The sequence below is a fragment of the Macaca thibetana genome, chromosome 9, assembly GCF_024542745.1.
Source record: "Macaca thibetana thibetana isolate TM-01 chromosome 9, ASM2454274v1, whole genome shotgun sequence".
Taxonomy (NCBI): Eukaryota; Metazoa; Chordata; class Mammalia; order Primates; family Cercopithecidae; genus Macaca; species Macaca thibetana.
In genome coordinates this window covers 122,566,735-122,590,845 of record NC_065586.1, presented here as the reverse complement: position 1 = coordinate 122,590,845, position 24,111 = coordinate 122,566,735, and the positions used below count along the sequence as shown (strand labels likewise).

Here is a 24,111-nt window from a genome sequence, read left to right as displayed (position 1 = left end):
GTTTATACATTATACACAGCTATCCAGAAACTAGCCAAATGTGTATGATTTCCAACCCAGTGAGGGTAGTTAAATATTCGGTAACTCCATTTTATATTGGGTTGGTTGTCTTTTTATTATTAAATTGTAGGGGTTCATTATATATTCCGGATATCTGTCCTTTGTCAGAAATATGGTTTGCAAATATTTTATCCCAGTCTGTGGCTTCCCTTTTTATTTTCTTAACAGTTTCTCCTTATGAGTAGAAGTTTTAAACTCTAATGCAGTCTAATTTACCTTCTTTTTCTTTTATAGTTGTTACTTTCTGGGTGCAAGAAAACTTTGCCTCCTCCTAGTTTACAAAGATATCCTGCTCTATTTTCTTCTAAAAGCCTTATAGTTTTAATGTTAGAGCTAGGTCTGTGATTTGTTCAAGTTAATTTTTGTGAATCATTTGAAGTAAGAGTTGAGGTATATTATTTTTCAGTGGAATATCCAGTTGTTCCAGCACCGTTATAAACTCTACTTGGTCAGGATAAATATACCTTGTTTATACATTGTTGAATTTTATTTCTGATCTTTTGTTAAGGCTTTTTGTGTCTTTGTCAGGGTTTCTCATCCTCAGAAATGTTGACACTTTGGGCCTGGCAATCCTTTGTCATGGGGCTGTCCCATGCATCCCCTGGGGTTTTGCAGCACCCCTGATTGCTTTAACATCTACCAACCAATGCCAGCTGCACTCTCCCACCAAGGATGACAACCATAAATGTCTCCAGACATAGCCAAATGTACCCTGGGCAGCAAAATCAACCCCAGCTGAGAGCTGTTGGTCTATGTTCATGAGATATATTTGATCTGTAATTTTCTTTTTTCTTTTCTTTTTTTATTTATTATTACTATTATTATTATTATTATTATTATTATTTTGAGATGGAGTCTCACTCTTTTGCTCAGGCTGGAGTGCAGTGATGTGATCTCAGCTTGGATCCTGCCTCCCGGGTTCAAGATATTCTCCTACCTCAGCCTCCTGAGTAGCTGGGATTACAGGCGCCCGCCACCACGCCCAACTAATTTTTGTATTTTTAGTAGAGACGGGGTTTCACCATGTTGGCCAGGCTGGTCTTGAACTCCTGGCCTCAAATGATCCACCTGCGTCAGCCTCCAAAAGTGCTGGGATTACAGGCGTGAGCCACTGTGCCTGGCCTAATCAGTAATTTTCATTCTTCCTTCCTCCCTCTCTCTGTTTTGCTTTTTTGGTTTTGTTTTTTGGTAATCTCTTTATCAGGTTTTGCAGTTTGGCTTTTGCTAGCCTCCTTTATTTTCTTATGTTTTATAGGGTTGGAATGTCTTCTTCCTGAAATGTTTGATAGAGTTCATTTTTCCCACATGTGCCTGCAGGCTGCCTTGGCTAGGTTTGGTTTCTTCCTTCTCATTCTATCCCTTTCATTTTCTTGTCTCCAGTGAAGCTACCTGGACCTGGCATATTCTTTATGGGAAGATTTTTGATAATGGGTCAATTCTTTAATAGATATAGGGTCTTCATACTTTCTGTTTCATATTGTATCATTTTGGTAAGGTATTTTTTTCAAGCAATTTGTTTATTTTTTTCTAAGTTGAATTTATTCACATGAAAGTTATTCATAATATTCTCTTATTATCCTTTTCATGTCTATAGTCTCTGCAGTAATAACGTCTCTCTTATTCCTGACAATAGAAATTTCTGTGTGTTTTAAATTTTTTTCTAGACTGATTTGTGTTTTTTTTTTAGGAACTGCCTTTTAACTTTGTTAAGTTTTTCTATCATTTCTGTTTTATTGATTATTTTCTGTTTCCACTCTTATTTTGGTTTGCTTTTTCTCATCCATGTTAATGTGCACACCTATACTTTATTCATTTTCACTGCTAGATAGTTGAATATTTCACTGTTTATAAATTCTCTTGTCAAAGAACATTTTTTGTTGTTTACAGGAGCTTTTTTTGACACCATTAAAAATCGATGCAATAAACAGTCTTATATATCCCAGTGCAAATGTACAAGAGGTTTTAAAATGTACATACTATATTTCATTTAGTTTAAGATGCATTTTTTTACATTTTAATATCTCTGAGACCAGAATATGTATTAAAATTAATGACATCTTAGAGTATAATTAGCAGCTTTTTATTCCTTGATGATACATTTTTAAATGGCACATCTTATAATCAATGAAGTGTTAGATTTTGATGAAATATTGTGAATAAGAGCAGAATTGCTAGGTGTTAGGTATTTGCATCTTTCTGTTGATGAGGTTGCTCTTCATAGTGATCATATTAGTTGTGCTCACTGATCATACGTGGGAGCCTCTATTGTCTGACGTCCTCACCAGTATTTAATACCACTGATTTTTTGCCAATCTGGGTAGATGCGAAATGGTCTCTTATTGTCATTTTATTTTGCCTTTCTCTCTTTACTAATGAGGTGGAATATCTCTTCAGTTGCTTGGGGAAAATGTGATTCTACTGAGAAATGGCTATTTTGTCTTTGTCTATTTTTCCATTGGGCTGGTGGTCTTTCTCAAATTAATTTACGGGGGTTTTAAAATTAGTTTTAAATCACCATAATAACCCTTTATCTGTTATATGGGTTACAAATATCTTCTTCTAAATTGTGGCTCACCTCCTCTCTTTATGGAATCTTTTGATGATCAGCAATTATTACATTAAAAATAATTGAAATTATCAAACTTTTATTTAATAGTGTTTGTCTTTGGGAATATTCTAAAGATATCCTTTCCTATTCAGGATCATGAAAATATTAACTATTTTATCTTTAAAGAATGTTTTAAAGTTTTACCTTTTACATTTCAGTTTTTAGATTATCTGGAGTTGATTTGTAGGTATGGTAAGGAAAAGATGTCTAATTTTGGTTTTTAAAATAATGGTAGCTAATTGTCCCAGCATCATTTATTGTAGTTTGTAAAATGTTGTGTTTATTGTGTATATCCACTGACGGATAGTCTCACCTCATTATTTTTCACATCCATATATGTGAGCGTCTCTTTTTGGGTTCCTTATTCTTTCTTTTCCACTAGCCCATTTTTGTTTATTTCTGTAGCAATGACCTACCTTTCTTCTCGCCTTCATAATAAGTTTTGATATCTGATACGGCAGATCCCTGGCTACATCTACCTTTACAGATCTACTTTTCTCCAAATGGCAGTCATTGATACTGCTGTCTACTCAGATTTGACATATCCTCTCCCCTTTACACACAAAAAGAGGCTGCTGTTGTCTGGCTCACAGAGAACCCTGCAGTGAGCTGAGAATCAGCATTGCAGGCTGTGGGAATGTCCTCTAAGAAGGACCTGAGAGTCCAGCCTCAGGTCCAGATGGGATCAGGGTTGTTGAGCCCATTTTGCAGATGAGGAAACCAAGAGGAGGTAAGTGACTCGCTTGGCTCCCACTGCTGGGCTGTGATGGAGCTGGCCTTGAGCACGGTTCGGATGAGCGTTGCCACTGCAGACTTGCTGACCTCTAAGTAGAACAGTGTTTCTCATGATCTCAGGACCTCATTTACTCAAATGAGTTTCACCACCACGCTTCAGAAGCGTTCTTTAGCCTAGGCTAGCAGTTTTCCTGTTAATCAGTGTCATGTTCAGCCCCACCCAGCCCTGTTGGACCAGTTTTTCAAGCATCAAGAGGTTCATTCCTTGCTCTTTCTTGCCACACACTCTTCTCATTTATTTCTTTTACACTTAAAAAATTATTTTTATGCTTGCAAAACTCCCCAAGATTAGTAAGTATATTTATTGGTACGTATGAGCTCTCTCTTTGTCTAGATATCTGGAAATGCTAAATCTGGTGTTTGCTCCTTTTTTTCCGTTCCTGAGACCTGGTGGACCCGCAGTCTATGGCTTCTCAGGCACCTCTCCTTCCCCATCTCTCTCTACAAGCAGAAAGGAAGGAAAGGCCACACTTGGGGCCTGGCAGGAGAGCTGTAATTACTGAAGCTAATGCTTTGTCTCTCTGTAAAGTTCAAGTTCATTAGTGAAACTTCCTTTATCTTGTCTTCCTAGTTTCTGGTTTCTGATGAGCTGGTACTTATTTTGCAATCAACAGTAAAAATGTTAAATTGTAATAGTAACTAGCATCGTTAACGTTTTAAAGAAAGTTAACTACACGTAAGCTCCGTGAGGGCAGAGCCTTTTCTGGCTGTTTTGCTCATTGCTGTGACTTTGATGCCTAGACCAATGCCTGGCCCGTGGTCAATGCTGTATAAATATTTGCTGGATAAATAAAAACTAAATTGTATTACGTGCTTCCTACATGCCAGGCAGTGTGCTAAAGGCTTTCTATGTGTCTTCTTTCTTAGCTCTCATAATCTGATGAAATAGACATCACAATCCCTGCTTTGCAGATGGGGAAGCTGAGGTCTAGAGAAGTCAGGTGACTTCTAAGTCACAGATTTTATAAGTGACCAAGCTAGATTCAAACCCATGTCTGTGGGACTCCAAAGAACATTCTCTTAGCCCCCATGTCAGAAATGACAGAAATGTCTCTGACATTAAAGGTACATAGATATGAGATGCTGCCTTACGGAGTCTGAGAATCATCACTGCTTCTTTCACTCATTGGCAGGGGTAGGGAGGCATCACTAAGCATCTTTTCCCCAGAAATCCTAAGAAAAGACAAACAACCCAGTTATAAAATGAGCAAAGGATCTGGAAAGACATTTTTCCAAAGAAGAAATGTAAATGGCCAATAAGCACGTGAAACGATGCTCCATTATCATTAGCCATTAGGGAAATGGAAATCAAAACCATAATGAGATACCACTTCACACCCACTAGATTGGCCATAATCCAAAAGACGGACAATAACAACAGTGAGGAAGGCTGGGGAAAAGTGAAACCCTCATACATCGCTAGTGGGAATGTAAAATGGTACACTTTGGGAAACAGTTTGGCAGTTCCTCAAATTTAAACGTGGTGTGATCGTACGACCCAGCAATTCCACTCCTAGGTATATATGAGAATAGAACACATATATCCACTCAAAAGCTTGTGCATGAATTTTCGCAGTAGTAGTATTATGACCCCAAAGTGGGAACAACTCAAATGTCCATCAGCTGTTGAAGAGATGCAACATATGTGGTCCACCTATGCCCTGGAATATTATTCAGCCTTAAGAAGCAAGGATGTCTTGATACGTGTTACAGCATAGATGAACCTTGAAAGCATTAAGATAAGCAGAAGAAGCCAGAAATAAAAGGCCACATATTATATGATGCAATTTATAGGATATGTCCAGAATGGATAAATCCAGAGAGAGACAGTAGATGAGTGGTTGCCAGGTGCTGGGGTGAAGGGATCATGATGAGTGCTACTAACAGGTATGGGACTTCTTTTGGGGATGATGAAAATGTTCTGGAATTTGGTGATGGTTGCACAACTTGGTGAATATACAAAAACCACTGAATTGTGCACTTTAAAAGGGTAAACTATATGGTATGTAAATTATATCTCAATAAAGCTGTTATTAAAAAAATTAGTCTGCTGAGCGCTGTGACTCACACCTGTAATCCCAGCACTTTGGGTGGCCGAGGCGGGCAGATCACGAGGTCAGGAGATCGAGACCATCCTGGCTAACACGGTGAAACCCCTTCTCTACTAAAAATACAAAAAATTAGCCGGGCGTGGTGGTGGGTGCCTGTAGTCCCAGCTACTTGGGAAACTGAGGCAGGAGAATGGCGTGAACCTGGGAGGCGGAGCTTGCAGTGAGCCGAGATTGTGCCATTCCTGCCTGGGCAACAGAGCAAGATTCCGTCTCAAAAAAAAAAAAAGAAAAGTCAATTGCAGAGAGAGGAGAGATCATCTTAGCCCAGAAGGAAGGGCTGTGGTTAGGAGAGAATGGGACTAAAAGTCAGAGACCTGGGGCCTCTCTTAGACTTGACTGAGAGAGCCTGACTCTGCAACTTCTTAGCTGGGGCCTCTCTGGAGAGCCCTGCCCCTCTTTGCCTCTGCTGCTTCTATATATATATATATATATATATATATATATATATATTATATATATGTATATTTATATTTATATATTTGTATTTATTTATTTATTTTTGGTTGTGGCAGGTGTGGACAAGCTATTTAGGCAGCTTTGGATTCTTAGGTGCCTACCCATTTAAGAGGACAGTTTCCCTGTTCTTGCCTGAATTGAAGGTCTGCTACACAGCAGGGAATAACACGGGGAGTGCAGGGCTCCTCGCTCCATTAAACAGCAACAGCAAAAACAAAGAGCCAAAGAACTCGAAACAAAACCCACCCCAGGGAGAAGAACAACCTTGTTCTAATTGTCTGGCATTGCTGATAAGCCATTGGAGAGTTCTGTAGCGAGGCCACTTTGGTTTTCTAAGTGGGGACACAGGATAATGGCAGTGGTGTGAGCATCTTGAGCCTGGGTTTTTCCTTTGATGCTGGGCTCTCGGACCGGGTCCAGTGACAGTGGCTCTCCAGACCCCTGGTGTGCAGTGTGTGGCTAATGGCTCTTATAATGAGAGATTTATGACTTGGGCTTTCAGATGCTGCCCCAACCTCATTTGTCCAGCTCACAGTGGAGCCTGTAATCATTTCTGCGGGTTCCAGCTCCGGGCTCCAGACATTCTGCTCCGGCCAATTCAGCCAAACAGATGAGAAACAAGAAGCCCCACAGTCCCACAAACAAGAGTCACGTTGCTGCTGGGGAAGGAGAGGAAACCCATCCCGACATCTTAGGAAAATGTTTTTGTGTCTTGTTTACGTAATGAATCTGTCTGTTAACGAAAGAACCTGAGCTGACAAATTCTTTGGTCTCACTGAAGTGTGTGGCTTTGCAGTGGGCTGAAGGCACCTCCAGGTCCTCTTTTGCAGGAAGTTTCAAAGACGTCCCATTTTTCTTCCTGGTGGGTTGCTTGTTCACCAGTCCTGAACTAAAAGCAAATAATTCATCCTTGCTCATCCTACAGAAAGTCGCCTGGCTAATGAGTCTGGTAATTGGGACCCTGTTGTAGCATGGATCTCTCTTAGGGGGAAGCTGGGGTGGCGGCTGGGGTGGCGGTTGGGGGTGGTGTCTCTTTCTGGCCACTGTTGTCCACAGAAGCATCCCAATTTTCTGCCACCCACCTGCAAGGGCAGAAACAGTCTCCTCTGAAATCAAACCACACCGTGACTTTCAATACTATGTAATAACGATTCTTGTTCAGTGAGCTTGACAAAGGAGGGAGTACATCGTGATGAAAATGATGGCGTTTTCCACTTAATGAGAGAAGCAAGCTAATGGAGACTGCCTCCCTCTCACATGCACTGTCTCTCAATGGCCCCCAGCTCTTGTAGGAGAAGCCCTCGTGGCAGAGCTAGACGGCACCCTAGGGGTCATACAGGTCCGTGCACTCCTTGCCTTGCCGATGAGGAAGCTGAGTCCAGAGGAGGGGCTGACATGGCTGAGTGGCCAGGTGGGATCTGGAGCCTAGTGTCCTTGCTGTCTGGACTCTTCTCAGCATATCATGCTGTGTCCTACTAAGGCTCCCCAAATGGGGACTAACTTGTCATCTTTCAACTTCTCCCAGTGCACCTTCTCGCTGCCTAAGCCCTGACTCTCTGCTTAGGTGAGGCTGTGCATTTCCTGGTCTTCCCAACAGAATTCCTGTCCCTGCTACCCAGGTCTCAGTTCTCCCTGATCTGGGCTGCCTCCCAGCTCTGGAATCTTTCTGAGAGGAGAGTGCCTCCTCTTCCTGTCACATTGATGTCCACATTGAAGATGTTTGAGTTACACAACAGAGACCACCTGTGTCTAACTGCTTATGTCCATCGAGGTCTGAAAACAAGACCCTCATTCTTATATCCTGCTCCCTCTGCTCATGTGGTCATGAAGGGAGGAAGGAATGTTTTTAAGGATGGTTTTAAGATTACTACCAAATTTATCTATCCATAGATCTATCTCCTTGCCACCTCCACCTACCGCTCAAAACAAGAACTAGTTTGTGCTAAGAAAATATTATAGAATAAGATCAAGAACTATAGAATGAAAGGCAAAATACAATTCTTAAGAAGGAATTGAAATCAGGGACTTGGATACACATTTGTACAACCATGTTCATTGCAGCATTATTTGCAATAGCTAAGTGGCGACTAGTGTCCACTGACAGATGTAGGGATATGGACATTGTAGGCTATACATTCAATAGCATATCATTTATCCTTAAAAAGGAAGGAAATTCTGACACATGCTACAACACGGATGAACCTTGAAGACATGCTAAGTGAAATAAGCCACACAAAGGCAAATACTGTATGATTGCATTTGTATAAGGTTCCTAGAGTAGGCAAATTTGTAGGAATAGACAGTAGAACAGTGGTTGTTAAGGGCTGAGGGAAGGTGGGAAGGGGGAGTTAGTGTTTAATGGGGAGAGAGTTTCCATTTTGCAGGTTAAAGAGTTCTGGAGATGGATGATGGTAACTCTTGCATGTTAGGAAAGTACTTAATACCACTGCACACTTAGAAATAATGAACATGGTACATTTTATGTGTATTTTACCACGAGTATCAAAACACGAGACAACTCATGAGAGAAGAGAAAATGGTCAGATCCACATTGCATGGAAAAATATCTCTTTATGTGTGTCATCTCCCCATTAGACTGTGAGTTCTTCCAAGGCAGGGATTCCTGTGTTCTCTGCATCGTTGCTATCTCAGCACCCAACTCAGGCCCTCAAACATGCTATTTTGTCCGTAAATGTTTGCGGCTCTGAGATACTGGCTTGATCACATCGATGTGGTACCCATGAGCGGGGTGCTTTCACGTGCATTATTGTATTTGGTTGTCATCATCATCCTTGAGGCTGGTGCTCCTGCTCTGTCACTAGGAGATACCCACACTCCAGCCACAGGGAAAACGAAGCTGGAACATCCCACCCTGGCTGCCACGGGCCGGAGGACCGTCCTTCACACTCCACGGGTCTCAGATTCAGCTAGAGCCCAAGTGACTACAAAATTCAGCAGAATAGGATTTTACAACGTCTTCATTATAACCCATAATTTTCTGAGAGAGATGAAAATTATGTGTAAAACTGTGGCTAATAACACATTGTTTTTTGAGGGCCCGTTCTGTGACAGCACTGTGCTGAGCCCATGAAAACCTTTATTTGCCTCATTTAATGATTCCCAGCCCAACAAAGCCTATGCCAGCCTCTCTCTTACAGAGGAACAAACAGAGGCAAGGAGGTTACGTGGCTCATCCAAGGTTAGACAGCGTTAAAATGTGGTGGCACCAAGCGTCAACCTGGACCAGGCGTCAAAACTCAAGCAGCTCTACTTTTGCCTTCTCCTAATCATGTACAGTGATTATTCATATTGCAAACTCGCAGCTTTAGTCTTACGGGAGGGGTGACACCTAGTAAGAGACATAAATGGAGCTCAACTTCCTCATCTGTAAAATGAGTAGTCATAGTGCCCTCCCCACAAGGTCATTTCTTCCATTAAAGGAGATAACACCTGACCAGTGTTTAGCAGGTGTGTGGCTCACGATTAATGTGCAATGCGTTTTAGCCATTATGATGTGACGGAGACCCTGACCAGACGCAAGGGGCTTGGGATTATCCAGCGAAATTTCCATTTGTCTTGTGTTTGTGAAACGGCTTACAAAGCCACTGTGCATTTATATAATGACCCAGGCTTTATCCCAGAAAATAAAAACTGCTCGCCTTATAAAATGGTGTATTTCATTGGAAAGACAATAAGTTATGCAATTTCTCACATTTCCCCTTTACTTCGGCAGTGGGGAACTCACCCTGTCGTTGTGATTCGTCTGTGCCCGTGCTGTCTCTCTTTTTCTTTTTGTTTGTTTTTGAAATGGAGTTTTGTTCTTGTTGCCCAGGCCGGAGTGCAATGGCATGATCTTGGCTCACCGCAACCTCCGCCTCCCGGGTTCAAGCAATTCTCCTGTCTCAGCCTCCCAAGTAGCTGGGATTACAGGCATGCATCACCATGCCTGACTAATTTTGTACTTTTAGTAGAAATGGGGTTTCTCCATGTTGGTCAGGCTGGTCTCGAACTTCTGGCCTTAGGTGATCTGCCCACCTCGGCCTCCACAAAGTGCTGGGATTACAGGCGTGAGCCACCGCACCCAGCTGCCAGTGCCATCTTTAGCCCAGGTTTTTGAGTTTGATTCAGTGACTTCTCCAGCTCATTATGTGCTTTTTTTTTTTTTTTTTTTTAAATCAGTTTGTTTTACTGTTTTTAAACTGCATTATTAACTATAAGCTACCTCAAATTTGGTTGGGTATAAATTATAAAACAATGCTCATTATAATTTAGTGTCAGATATTTCATTAGATTGAAAACCAATCATTCTTATAAGAGCTTGCATGGTAAATTTTTATATTGCTCAATTTTCTATATAAACCGTTTGTAAAAAAAATTGGTAACAAGTAGACTAATCACCAGTGTGATGTTATCTGGATATATTTTAATACTAAGAAAACTTTTAAATAACTCTCATGCAAACTTGTTTTACTCGTCAAAGAAGCCTCAGATGTAAACATCAAAGAGATGATTGCTGCTAACAAGAAATGTCACAAGGTGGGCTTGTATGCCCCCTCCCATGGTTGCCCTGTAAACATTCCGGTGACTTCATCACACATAGAGCTTTGAGGTTCTTTGGCCGAGGCCGGAAGGTGGAAGCCTGACTCATTCGGAGCCTAGTTACAGAGGTAAACTGTGGCCATTTTTTTCTTTCATTTAGCCAAATGCGTCCTTGTCATTAAAAGACCTTTGAAACTGAGTAAAATGGCTTTGAAACCTCAGTAGAATATGCTCAAACTGTCTGGAGAAGGTACGTTCTAATTCTTTCCCACAGATATAACCGTTATTAAAATATAAAGTAATCTGTTCATTCTGTCCACACTGAGTGTCTTCTGGGCCCAGTACTGTGTGAGGCCCCAGGGGAAAGGAGATGAACCAGGTATCTCTAAAGACCTGGGCTAACTTGGGGAGATACTCAGGAACAGATCATTACACAACAGCATGAAAAGGATGCACGGTAGCGCCTGTCGGGGGTGCTGGTGTGGGCTGGCTGAATAGTGTTCTGAAAAGGATATGTTCCAGGTCTAACCCCTGATACCTGTGAATGTGACCTTATTGGGATAAGGGCCATTTGGATAAGGACCTCGGCAGACGTCATGGAGTTAAGATGAGGTCACGCTGGAGTAGGGTGGGCCTTACATCCAATGACTGGTGTCTTTATAAAGGAGAGAGTTTTGGACGCACATCCAGGGAAGATGGCCATGTACAGGTGGAGGCAGAGATTAGAGAGGGGCTGTCCCAACCCAAGGGACACAGAGGATGCCAGCGACCATGGGACACTGGGAAGGGCAAGGAAGGGTCCTCCCCTAGGGCCTTCAGAGGGAACACGGTCCTGACACCTGGATTTCTGGCCTCCAGAACTGGGAGGCAGTAAATCCCTGTTGTATCCAGCTGTTCCCTTTGTGGTCACTTTTCACGGAAGTCCTGGGGACGAATGCAGGCTCCAGTCCAGCTTGGGGGCCATGTGGGGTAGCGGCGGATCGGCACGTCCTTCTAAGAGAAGCGATCTTGAGCCATGTCACCGGTGAGGAGTTAGGAGTTAGCCCAGTGGGGGAAAAGGGGAAGGCAGCACTCACAGTCATCAAGCCAGCCACCTGTGGGAAGCAGACTGGGTTTAAGGATTTCTAACCTGAGCTCCTTGAACTCCCAGGGTCCCTCTACATGTGTGCTTCGATTTTGTACCTTTTCTTGGGGAGAAACACGTCCCTTGCATTTGAGTTTTCGAAGGACCATGTGGCTTTCACAGTCACACACTGGCAATGTCAAGAAGGTTTGGCAGGACCGGCTGGGAGATAAGGCTGGTGGGGTCACCAGCTTGATTGTGACCTTGCTGACACCAGCAGGGCAGGGAGGTGAACTGATGCAATGGAGCAGAGCCTTTCTTTCAGGAGCAAACGGCCTTGGCCTTGGCTTTCAGTTGGATGTTGGAGGTGAGGAGGAGGGTGCGGAGTGGGCGCCTCTGTTTCCAGTGAGGGCAGCGGGAGGGTGAGGAGGATGTTGCCTCAGATGAAGTCAGGCCTTTGGTTTTTGCTCGGCCACTGGCCAAGGCGATGACATAGGAGGAAGAAGGGACGGAGAACCATGAAGGGGTCTGGTTGGTTTCCTTTTGCAAAAGCTGTTTGAGGCGACTTGGAGGCAGCTGGCTCTGAGGCGGTGCTCACGGAGGGGATCTGGCCTCTCCTTGGCTGGATTGGTCCCTCAGGTTTGCGAAGAGGGCACAAAGGCAGGACAGAGGAATGTCAAGGAGAGAACCCCCAAAAGAAAGTAAGATACAGTAGCCAAGAGGAAAAAGACGAGACGAGAAGTCGAAGACAGGAAGACTTCCCGGAGAAACTGGGTAGTCAACAGCATCGAATCACACCGAGATGATTAGCTGAATTTAAAGCTGAAAAGTGGTTCTCTCAGAGAAACATCTGTTTTAAAATATTAACAAGGAGTATTGTTAAAAGGATGGTGAAAATTCAGAATAAACCTTGACTTCCATAAGACTAGAAATAAGAGAAGGCATGTAAAAATCCAAGAAGTAAGAATTTGAGTGTCCCTTCCCTGCCTCTGTCGCTAATGATGTAGGTAGGAGAGTAAGTGTAATTATTAAACAAACTGAAGGCCTCTGGGCATTTGCCATTTGCACATTTCTTGGGTGGATCAGTTCACGAGGCAATATGTGATGGTGCTTGTCTGCTACTTTTGTAGAGACAAGCCAAGCAGTATTGGGCAACAGATTGGAATTGGACATAATTTTTAACCATATTCTATGATTCAACCAATATTCTACTTGCTATTCTCCAAATAAGCTAGATTTTTCTGCTTTTATACTTTATCTTAAGCCATTCCTGCCTTTCTGTTTGACTGTGGCTTGGGCTGTGCCACGATCCCTCTCCACTCCGTTCACCTGTGTCTAAACCCAACCCTATCTGACAAGGCCATGTCAAGTGTCTCCTCCCCCCCACCAACTTTTCCTGGTTCCCTCTGCTGGAAGGGCTCTGTCTGTGGCTTATTAAGGCCAGGAATAGCAAAGCCGTGACTTTCTCTTACAGTTGCTGGAAAAAGAGAGCATACCTTTATCTCTCAGCTCAGGGCCCCACACGCCCTGAGCACTGCCTAAATTCCTGCTCAGTGGAATTCCGTTGCTGAAACACACACCACCCTCCAGGCAGGAAACCAGGATTCTCAAAGTGCTTGACTCAGGACCTCATGGTATGTTCATTCATGGTGGTTGTAGCCTCTGGGAAGGTGCTCAAAGTGAGGAATGGTTTGGGATGTGTGGTTCAGGCTGATGGAGATAGCAGCAGATGCAATCCTTCCAATCATCTTAGGAGAGAAGAGCTCTTGGCACCTACTAGTGAACACACACATTCCCTGGGTACAGAGGGTCCGCGTCCTGGGTAGCAAACACAAGTGAGTCATAAACCAGCAATAACTTTGGGGGGCTAATTGGGCTGGTTTTTAATTACTTTCAAAATAAAAGCATGCTGGCTCTCATGACTTTTTTTTTTTTTTCTATGACAGTTTTGTTTGAAGTGAAACCATTGATGAAAAGCCTCATTGAGATTCCCATGCCCACAGACTAGGTGTGATTTTTCTAAAAGTCATGCAGTGGTTTTCGAATCAAGGCATTATGATTCTCTTCTGGGGCTTCAGACTCACCATCTGTAAAAGATGTCTTAAGTTGTCTTAGATCAACAAGCACTCCTGGATGTGGGCTGTGCCAAATGTCCGGGAATGCTTGCTAAAGCATAGGGCTGAACCTCCTCAAAGCTCCTCATTTGCTAGGTCTGCAGGTCAGTAGGTGAGACACAAGAATGTGAATTTCTAACAAGTGCCCCCATCGTATGGATGCTGCTGGTCTGGGGACCACATTTTGGGAGCCCTTGCTGTTGAGCAGGAATACAGGGAGGACCCTGTCTCGGGTAAGGTTTCTGAGGGGCAGAGCCTGAGGGCAGTGGGGTTGGGCTGTTCTTCAGGATAAGAACCACAGAAGAGTGAGGGAAACCTGATAAGGAAGGGGGAAGAGCCAAACAAGGATGTCAGGTGAAGTCAGGCCTTTGGTTTTTGCTCTGGAGCATAAAAGTCAGAGCTGTCCTGACCTTTGTACTCCTTTTTTTTTTTTTTTTTTTGAGAGGGAGTGTCACTCTGTTGCCAGGCTGGAGTGCAATGACATGATCTCAGCTCACTGCAACCTCCACCTCGTGGGTTCAAGCAATTCTCCTGCTTCAGCCTCCCGAGTTGCTGGGACTACTGGTGTGCACCATCACGCCCAGCTAATTTTTGTGGTAGAGATGGGATTTCACCATGTTGGCCAGGAGGGTCTCCATCTCTTGACCTTATGATCCACCTGCCTCAGCCTCCCAAAGTGCTGGGATTACAGGAGTGAGCCATCTGCGCCTGGCCCCAACCTTTGTATTCCTAAGAGTCATCCTGGGCTGTGCTTCAACGTGGAGGGTCATTCTCAGAGCGAAGCTATGAGCCATTGTCAGTCACTCTCCCAACAGCTGAGGTATGTGGCAGTTCCCCAGCAAAGGGCAGGACTCAGACAGTCTCCACCACATATTCTAATTTCACAAATGGGGCATGGGAATCAATGAAGTTTAGTTAGAGACAAAGCCCTGTTTGGAGTGTATGCTGCTGTGTTCAGGGCCTGTACACCCTCTGCCCGTTTCTTTAACCAGGGCACTTTCTTGATGCGGTTACAACTTTACTATTTTTTCAGATGTCTACACACACTTTTTAAATGTTGCAGTCATGTGGTTCATAGGCTTTTTCCTTCTTTTGATAAACATAACATTGTAAGCACTTTCTCATGTTGCTATATAGACTTTATATTCATTATTTTAAAGGCCCTACCTTACATCCAATACATGTGCCTCCATCTCCTCAACTAGTCTGTAGTGGGCAGAATAATGTCCCCCCTCCCACAAAGATGTTCATGTCTTAATCCCTGAAACTTATAAATATGTTACCTTGGCCAAAGGGACTTGGCAAATGAGATTTAGTTAATAACCTGGAGACGGGGAGGGTAGCCTGGAATTTCCAGGTGGGCTCAATCTAATCCAAGGGTCCTTACAAGAGGGAGGAAGAAGGGTCAGAGTCAGATAAGGAGATGTGATATTGGAGGCAGAAGTTTGAGCGATGCAGGGCTGTGAGCCAAGGAATGCAGGTAGCCTCTACAAGCTGAAAAAGGCAAGGAAAAGAATCCTGCCCCAGAGCTTTCAGAAAGGAACCTAGCCCTGCCACCACCTTGATTTTAGCCCAGTGAGGCCAGGTTGGACTTCTGACCTCTAGAACTGGAGAATACCACATTGGTGTTGTGTAGGCCCTGAATTTGTGGTCAATTGTCATAGCAACCGCAGGCAGCTTGTGCCCAGCCTTTGTGTATCTGATCATGGCAGTTCCTCCGCCTCCCTGCTGGAGACAAGGCATCTCCCCAAAGCTAGTGTTTGCTGCATGTTGTTATGTGCTGAACGTTGCACTAAGGGTAGTTATGTCATTTAATTGCTTATAGTAACCCTCTGAAGCAGATACCCTTATTGTCTTCATCTCATGGTGAGGAACCAAAGGATGCTGAGTAACTTGCTCAAAGCCACACTAGTAACCAGATCTGGGATTCAGGTGCTGGGACTCTGTGCTGTGATTCCAGCGACTTCCTGACCACTGATGCCACAGTGATAGCGACCAGTTGGGTCTTGGGGAGGGCTGCCTTGATCCTGCTCATTGCCAATCATAACTGGTGTCATTTATAAAACATTAACTCCACACTCCACCCTGCCCAGATGCTTTCCATTCAGTATCCTCAGTGCACTGATGGCAAGGCAGCATTTTTGCAGGAGGTGTTATTGCATGCATTTTATGAAAGAAGAAATTCAGAGAGGGTATACAGCCCATCCACTGTAGGTTGGCCTGGGGCCAAACCTGCAGGCCCAGACCTGTCTAGCCTCATCCTGTGCTGACTCCAAAGTTCTTAACCACATGCGATGCCACATGACCAGAGTAGGATTTCTGTCTTCATCAGCTTTATTGTCAGTTCATCATGATGCATCAGCTCTGCACAGGAATCCAAAAGACCTTTCAGCTCTTATATTTGTGCTTCACAAAAAGTAATCTGTGCACATCATCTTGGATAACTGTCTCTGTCACTCAATAGCAGTCATAGATGGAGGCACAGCCCCACATCTGAATTAGAGCTGATGGCGCTCACTGTTACCCAAGGACAAGATGAGACACAGCCAGGCTCTGGACAGGTCAATGGTGGCCCTTGAAATTCCCTCGAGCCATGTCCTGACCCTTCTGCAAATCTGCCAAACTTGAAAATATTAGAGCACATTATTTTCCTCATAAAACTCTTTAAGTTACAGCCATGCAGTGCTTCAGGATGGGGATATGTTCTGAGAAATGTGGTTGGGGGATTTTGTTGGTGTGCGAACCTTGTAGAATGTACAAACCTAGATGGTATAGCCTCCTACACACTTAGACCGTATGGTATGGCCTATTGTTCCCAGGCTAGAAACGTGTATAGTGTCCGACTGTGCTAAATACTGTAGGCAATTGTAACACAGTGGTAAGCGTTTGTATATCCAAACATATCTGAACATAAACAGGATACAGTAAAAATACAGGCTAAAAGGTAGAAAATGGGCTACCTGTATAGGACAACTCCCGTGAATGGAGCTTGCAGGACTGGAAGTTGGTCTGGATGAGTGAGTGAGTGCGTGAGTGCGTGAGTGGTGAGTGAATGGGGAGGCCTAGGACAGTATTGTCTACTACTGTAGACTACGAGCATTGCACACTTAGGCTACACTACTTTTATTTAAACAAACAATTATACTACAACGTTCTGATGGCTACAGTGTCAGTAGGTGATAAGAATTTTTCAGCTCCATTATAATCTTATTGGACCACTGTCATATATGCAGTCCTTCACTGACTGAAAGGTTGTTGTGCAGTGCGTGACTGTATATCTAAAATGTTCATAAACCTTTTTGATGAGTTGATAAAGGCAGGACTCTAGTTTAGGGAGCTGCTTTCATAAATCTCTTCTTTCTCATCACCTGCACTAGCAGCTGGGGAGCCATTTATTACAGCCCTGTAGCGTAAGGCCGTGTAAGCCCTGGGTAGACTTTGTAGTACTGCTGGCTTGCATCTGAGGGAAAGCTTCTGCCCAGGACTCCGTGAGGCACTCAGGGCAGGTTTGGTGGATGAGGAATTCAGGCAGAGTAGATCCATAGATATGTCCACTGTTATTAAGCTAGTGCTTGGGGGATCCAGGACTAGAATCCCGCTCCTCCAGTTCTCGGTCTGCTGCTCCGTCCAGCTGGACCTGACAATATTCTTAGCTATCTTTGTGGCAGACACTCACAGAGAGGCACAGGTGGGGGATTTTACGTAGAGTGTCTCATGATATGATCACTAAATTATCCTCAGAGGGTCTAAAACAGTGTTCATATCAGTTTCTGAGTCATCCATGACCCCTCCAATAATGGTTGCATGAAGAGGCTGAATGAAGGTCAGTTTTGTATTTCACTCATTCTTAGCTCTAGTGATGTTGGGAAATCTATAGATGTGAATCTCTCTTCTGCTGAGTATAAACTTGGGACGCTGGTGAATATGATAGGCCTAAAATTGTGTAATTGTGACTGAGTCTAAAGAACACAAACGATCGTATGGAAGAAATCTCGCAGCTGAATAAACTAATAATGAACCCAGAGAGGTTAAATGGATGGGATGGAATAAGAGAAATGTACAAGGTTTTGTCATGGTTAGACTATCCTGGATTTACTATTGGCTGATAGAATATGTGAGTAGGTGACATTAAATTTTACAGTAGAGTTATATATTCCATTTTATCCTTTTATCTACTAAAAAGTAGCAATATTATCTCCTTTTGCCTAGGATTACGGGACAACTACCACAGTACAAGCGATCAAATTGCCCTTAAAAATCTCCAGTCTGATGTCACAGAGGCGAAATCTGACTTCACCAAGGTAACATACATTTCTAACTTCTAGAATAGTCAGCAAAATGCACCCATCTATAAAACATAATCACTGGCCTACTTGTGATGTGAATGCGTTTTATTTTATTTAGTCAAAAATTGAATTAATGCGGCAAACAATCTAACCACGCTATAGATGTAATTATTCTTTTATCATCTTCAGCAACAATTTGTAAGCTTGCAACATCTTAGAATACGGCAATTGCTCTCAATTTTAAACTAAAATTTATCTGCTGGAGAGAGAGATAGAAAGAGAGGGAGAATGATGCCATACAGCATTTTGAAGATGCGAAAGAGATACTCTGAAATCTAACAAGCTGGTAGAGGTTGTTAGAACTGCAAAAACTGTCAGTGGTCTGAACAGGGAAGAAAATCAGAGGTCATATTTATGAGATGAAATATTTCAGATTGTAGGGAACAAAAGAGCTTGGTGCACAGTGGTTAATATTGTCAATGTATCATATACCAGGCTCTGACTAATCGACTGATTCAGTTAATCCTTCCCATAGCCCCATGAGACAGGTACTGCTCTTATATTAATACCTAAAAATGAGAAAACTACAGCTTCAGTAGGTGACTTGCCCCAAATCTCACAGCTCGTATAATCTGCCTGGCTCTGGAGCTTTTGTTCTGAGCTTGGTCTAAAGGACTGTCGTGGTGGAAGTCTCTTTTGAGTTAACAAGATTTACACTATGGACTTTCTCACCTTAAAAAACTGTCCAAGATGTTACAGTTTACAAGGCTTCTGCTATCTGTCACAAATGGAGATTCTGCCACCAATTTTTGTAGTTCTAAGAGAGAGTGAAATTATAAGAATCACTCTCTCATAACAGATTAAAGTAACAAAGATGCCTGTTAAATTTTTTTTTACCCAAAATGCTTGTGTTAGGTGTTACTTTGATTTAGCTCTGTATTTAATAAAGCTCAATATTTCCTTCAGAGACTCGGGACTTGAAATCCCACAAGATGGAGAAAGGAAGTTATTTGGGGTCCTGAGATTTACTCATCAATATTTAAAGCCCTTTCTATGTGAAAGCACCAAGCTCACTGTCTCCAGATGTAAAGATGCATGGCTGTAATTAATTTGCTCCCTCAGAGCAGGAGTCAGAGCCCTGGGTTTGGGGAGGAAAATGGGTGGAAAGAGCAGTGGATCACTGAGAGCCGTCCTTAGGTGGAGATGCCAGTTAGGAGGAGAGAGATCGAGTCAGGGAAGGGCGTGGGGGCAATCCCGCTGAGCTCCACCGCTACTCTTTTTTAAGACAGGTATCAACTGAGGATCTTTGTCACCTGTTTTTCACATTGAGCTGGCAAATTTCAGCATTTTCCTATTGATGTCATAAATTAATCAGAGTTTAGACACTAATGTTGATGCCCATGTTTGTGGCTATGTGGCTGCATCCCTGTAACACACACACACACACACACACACACACACACACACACACACACACAGACTTCTCTCTCTCTCTTTCTCTCTCTCTCTCTCCCCTTTCGCTCTCATGCTTGGTCATTATCTATGACTGAGTTCAATAACTCTGGAAATTATACCTTCTGACCACCTGCTCTGGCATCATCTGGATCATCTAATTTGGTCAGTAGGTGACTCAAATTTTCCTCCTAACTTGGAATGTTTAGAGCTCGCCCCTGGGCGTGCACTAGAAGGCTGCCATAAGATGATGAAACACGCCAGGGACTGCCCTGCTGCCCTGCGACTGTGGCTGCCGTAAGTCTCCGCCTCTCCTCCAGGGCCCCCACAAGATTGATCATTTTTCCTTCCAAAACGCATTCAAGCTGTAGCAATGATAGGAAGTCACCTTTTCTGCCAAATGATTATTTAAAAGGAGTAAATATAGAACAGAGTTCTCTTCTTTAAAAAAATTTTTTTAAATTTTCCTCTTAATAAAAGTAAAAGCAACCCCATGCAGAAATAGGAAAATACGGAAACAAATAAGAAAATATTTATCTGTACATTTTCCTCTATTTTCCCCATGCATTTTAACATAAGACTGTGATGTAATTTAACTTTTGTAGCTCTCTTGTATTATTCTCTTGTAATATCCCATCATAAGCAATTCCTCATGTCATTTAAATTATTTGTAATTTGTATTTTTAATTTCTGCAGAATATAAGATGCAGTTGTGCAGTCAGGATTTACTTACCCACTCCCCTTTAAAAAAAAAAAAAAAGCAGTGATTCTTGGTGGTTGTGAGGGAATGGAGAAAAGGGACTGGGAAGTGAGTGTTTACTGGGTATAGAGTTTCAGTTTTACAAGACGAAAAGAGCTCTTGAAATGGATAGTGGTGATGGTTGTACAACATTATGAATGCATTTAATACCACTAAGTTGTACACTTAAAAATGGCTGAGATAGTAAATGTTATGTGTGTCTCACCACAATTTAAAAATTGGGGAAGAAATAGATTCTTTCTGGCTTTTCAATGCTCTATGTCACACTGCATTGAGTTCTTTGTTTTTAGTAACTGCCTGGAAAGGCAACAGTTTCACGATGCAGAATGAGAAAAGATCAGATTTTTCCATTTGTCTTTAAACTGTCTTCCCCTGTTGCTACATAATTGAGCAAGCTCATACATTGGAAAATGCGCTTCCATTCAGGATGAAATGCCCCTAGGCTGACAGTGACCGTGGCTCCAGATCAACTCAAAGGAGGAAGGCAGGTTTGCAGCAAATGCGGAGAGGACTGCAGAGTCTTCTGTGGGAAGCTGCAGCCAAAGAATCTTCGGGCAAGTCCAGCACAGGTTGCAGAGCAGCGATGGGGAAAAATTCAGGTTTCAAGGTAGAGATGGGAGGAGAGGCTTACTCTTTGGAGAAATAAATTGCTACAGGAATGGAGGTATCGTCACTCCAGTGGCTTAAGAGCCGATTCCTCTGATCATCTGCTACTTGACTCTTTCTGGCTTCAATTTATGAAATTACGCCCTTCTTAGAAATACCTCAAGGCATAAATATAAAGTTAAAAACAGTCCGTAAAAGCATGAAACTGTGAAAACAGTTACCAGCACTACAAAATCATCTTTGAAACATTTAAGAGAAATCAATGTCTTAAAGCAGCATCTCTGGGAAAGAAAATGTGAAAAATGCGTTGTGTGGTGCTGGTCAGGAAATGGATGGTTCACCAAACCGAGACAAAACCCAGCCACGTATCTGACCTCTCTCCAACACGAACGTTCTACCGTAAATATGAGATGATTTTCATCCTCCTTTTAAATCAAATCTGATGTCAGTGAATTTTATTTTAGATGAAAGGAATCTCTTTGTAAAGACATGTTTAGTTAACCCAGTAGAAAGGAGGATGGAATGTCACCCTGAAATAGCTTAATTTGAGAAGATATTTGGCATAAAGGAGGTAATTACTCTCTAGAGAAAATTTGCCCAGTTTTAAAAGTAGTTGGCTGATTTAGGAACATTAAATAACCCCCCATCTCATCCCCTTCTTGGTTTCCGAGACCCAGAAGAGGAATGCAACACAAAATGATGTGTTAGGGGCTGAATCGTGTCCCCCCAACCCCCACTAAATTTATATGTTGAAGTCCTATCCTCTGCTTTCTCAGAATGTGACTGCGTTGGGAGGTAGCATCTTTCAAAGAAGTGATTAAGGTTAAGTGAGGTCATTAGAGTGGGTCCTAATCCAATCTGACTGGTGTCCTTATAAGAAGAAAAGATTAGGACCCACACATGGGGGCAGAGGACAGAGGGAGGACCATGTGAAGATGCCGGAAGAAGATGGCCGTCTACAAGCCAAGGAGCTTCTTTCAGAAGAAACCAGCCCTGTGACACCTTGATCTCAGACTCCCAGCTCCTAGAACTGAGAAAAGCAGTTCAGTTGTTTAAGTCACGCAGTGTGTGGTACTTTGGTGCTATGGTAGCCCTGGCAAACTCACATAGATTTTTAAGAGGTTGGACCTTATCTTCAATCATTTAATGGGTCTCACTGAGAGCAGCGTTTAATACACAGAACTTCCCAAACAAGAGTGTCCTGTGTATTAAAGAGCAAAGAGTCATCCAGTGTTTCCTTTTCAATATCTCCCAGTTTGTTGTTTGGGGACTTTTGTCAAAGCTGAGACTACACACTGGGAGAATGCAGCACTTGGCACATAGTAGGTGCACAAATAAATACATGGAATGCACAGTTAAAGAGTTTGACCATGACTGTATGTTATGAATAATAGAATTGCACCTAAAAAATTACATGACTTCTACATTTCTATCAGCAAAATTTCAATGTATTGGATATACAATGAGTCATTTCTGTTTATGTAATTCAGGTAAACTCAAATGCATTCCATTGTAAAGTCCACTGAAATATGGTATCGCTTTGATGTGAACACCCCTCACTCCTCTGTAGGTTGGATTATGTCGGATATCCACTCGTTTCTGCTGGGTCATGGGAAGAGTACCAGAGAATTACATCACACATTGGTATCTTGAGAGGGCAAATCGATTTTTCTTTGGAACTGGGCATTCATCAGTATTTGTCCCTCAGGAGCAGTGTCACCTTGACATCCTGAGTGACTCCAGAGCTTCAGAAATAAGTTCAAATTCATGCCGTTCATGATTGCTCTTCCCGCATCCATTCACATCTCATAGAGTCAAAACATCACGGTCACACTTGCCAGGCCCCACTTAATGAAACGGTGGCTAATTCCTTATCCCGTCCTCTGGGCTGCTAGGATCTTCTGGAGGGACGTACAGGCCTGCAGCCCCTCAGCACAGCCTGGGGGCATCCCTCAGTATGCACGGCCCTGGGCTCTGACTGTGGCTTCAGGGCTCAGTCCAGACGTGTAGCCAGCGTCAGGTATTTCCCATTCCTGTCGTTCCAGGGTGAGATGACATTCACCCATTCCCAGCAACACACCCCTTGTTGATGCCAAGCTCACGGGTGTCATGGTGTCCTGAGCCTGAAGAATAGGTACTCTCTTGATAGTGGAGACCACAGTACGGGGAAGCCTGGAGGACTCCCCCCCAAGAATCACCCCTGTTTTCTCCTTGCTTAGCAGCTGTGACAGCCAAAGGCCCTGTCCAAGGTCCTGTAGCCAGTATGGGAGTCCCGGCTCACGCTAGACCCCAGCTGGCCTGAGTCCTAGGCTGGCATCCTTCCCACCATATCCATGCAGAAGAATCACCTGGGAGCTGGTGAAAGACACAAATTCTAGGCTTTATCCCATAGATCCTGAGCAACCTAGGTCCAAGGAGGGAGAGGTCTAGAAATCTACATTTTTAACATGTCCTCCCCATCAGCACACACACACACACATACACACACACACACACACACCATCTCTCTCTCTCTCTCTCTCTGTCTCTCACTCACTCACTCACTCTAGGTGGTTTCTATGCAGGCAGTCCCTGGCACAAACTTTGGGAAACATTGCCCTATAAAATAAGACCTACACTGCAGTTTCCAAAGTGGGTCTTTTTTTTTTTTTTTCTTCAAAGAGCAGTGTCAAAGGAGTTCCTACTGGGTATGATTGCACTCCTCGTAGGGTACACAAGAACAATTATGATCAGAACTAAATTTAACTAAAATGGGAGGGACTGTGTACCAAGTGAAATAGGCACCAGGTGCATTTCAGTTTTCTTGTATGTAAACTACATCCATAAAAAGTGGTACAAGTGGAAGGGATTCAGGGTGCCACAGAAGTGTTGGGGCTGCAGGCTGGAATCTCACTGGAAGCTCTAAGAACACTGATGCCTGGGCCTGCCTGCCCAGGAATTCCAATGTAATTGTCTGGGAATGAGGCCTGGGCATTAGGGTTTGGACAAGTTCCCAGGTGACTGATGAACCCTGGGCTGACAACTACTAGAGAGGAAGCCCCACTTGACAGGAGTTCCAGCAGAGCTAGCCTCAGGGAAGCAACGCATGATATGATCTGGAAGTGTGAAGCAGCCGTTGGGCTAAAAGAGAGGGCTGAATGTCCCCTTTCATGACTCAGTGCTACTACATTGACCGTTTTTTTTTTTTTGGAAAAAAAGTAGCCAGGGATATTTTGATTTATTTTTAAATGAAGTAAATTTTAAAATGACTCTCCTGCCTAT

At 43.2% G+C, this 24,111-nt stretch overlaps 1 protein-coding gene across 6 annotated transcripts in view; it reads left to right on the top strand.

Annotated features, from left to right (window-relative positions):
- Positions 1–24,111, top strand: part of C9H10orf90 (chromosome 9 C10orf90 homolog) — a 238,070-nt gene that overhangs the window by 139,425 nt on the left and 74,534 nt on the right. For 3 of the 6 annotated variants that reach the window (XM_050803718.1, XM_050803715.1, XM_050803720.1), the window contains exon 3: positions 17,956–18,047. In XM_050803718.1, the coding sequence (XP_050659675.1) occupies positions 17,956–18,047 (92 nt within the window). Of the gene's footprint in view, positions 1–10,595; positions 10,820–11,645; positions 12,000–17,955; positions 18,048–24,111 lie in introns of those variants that run through there. The other 3 variants (XM_050803719.1, XM_050803717.1, XM_050803716.1) reach the window with 3 other exon arrangements.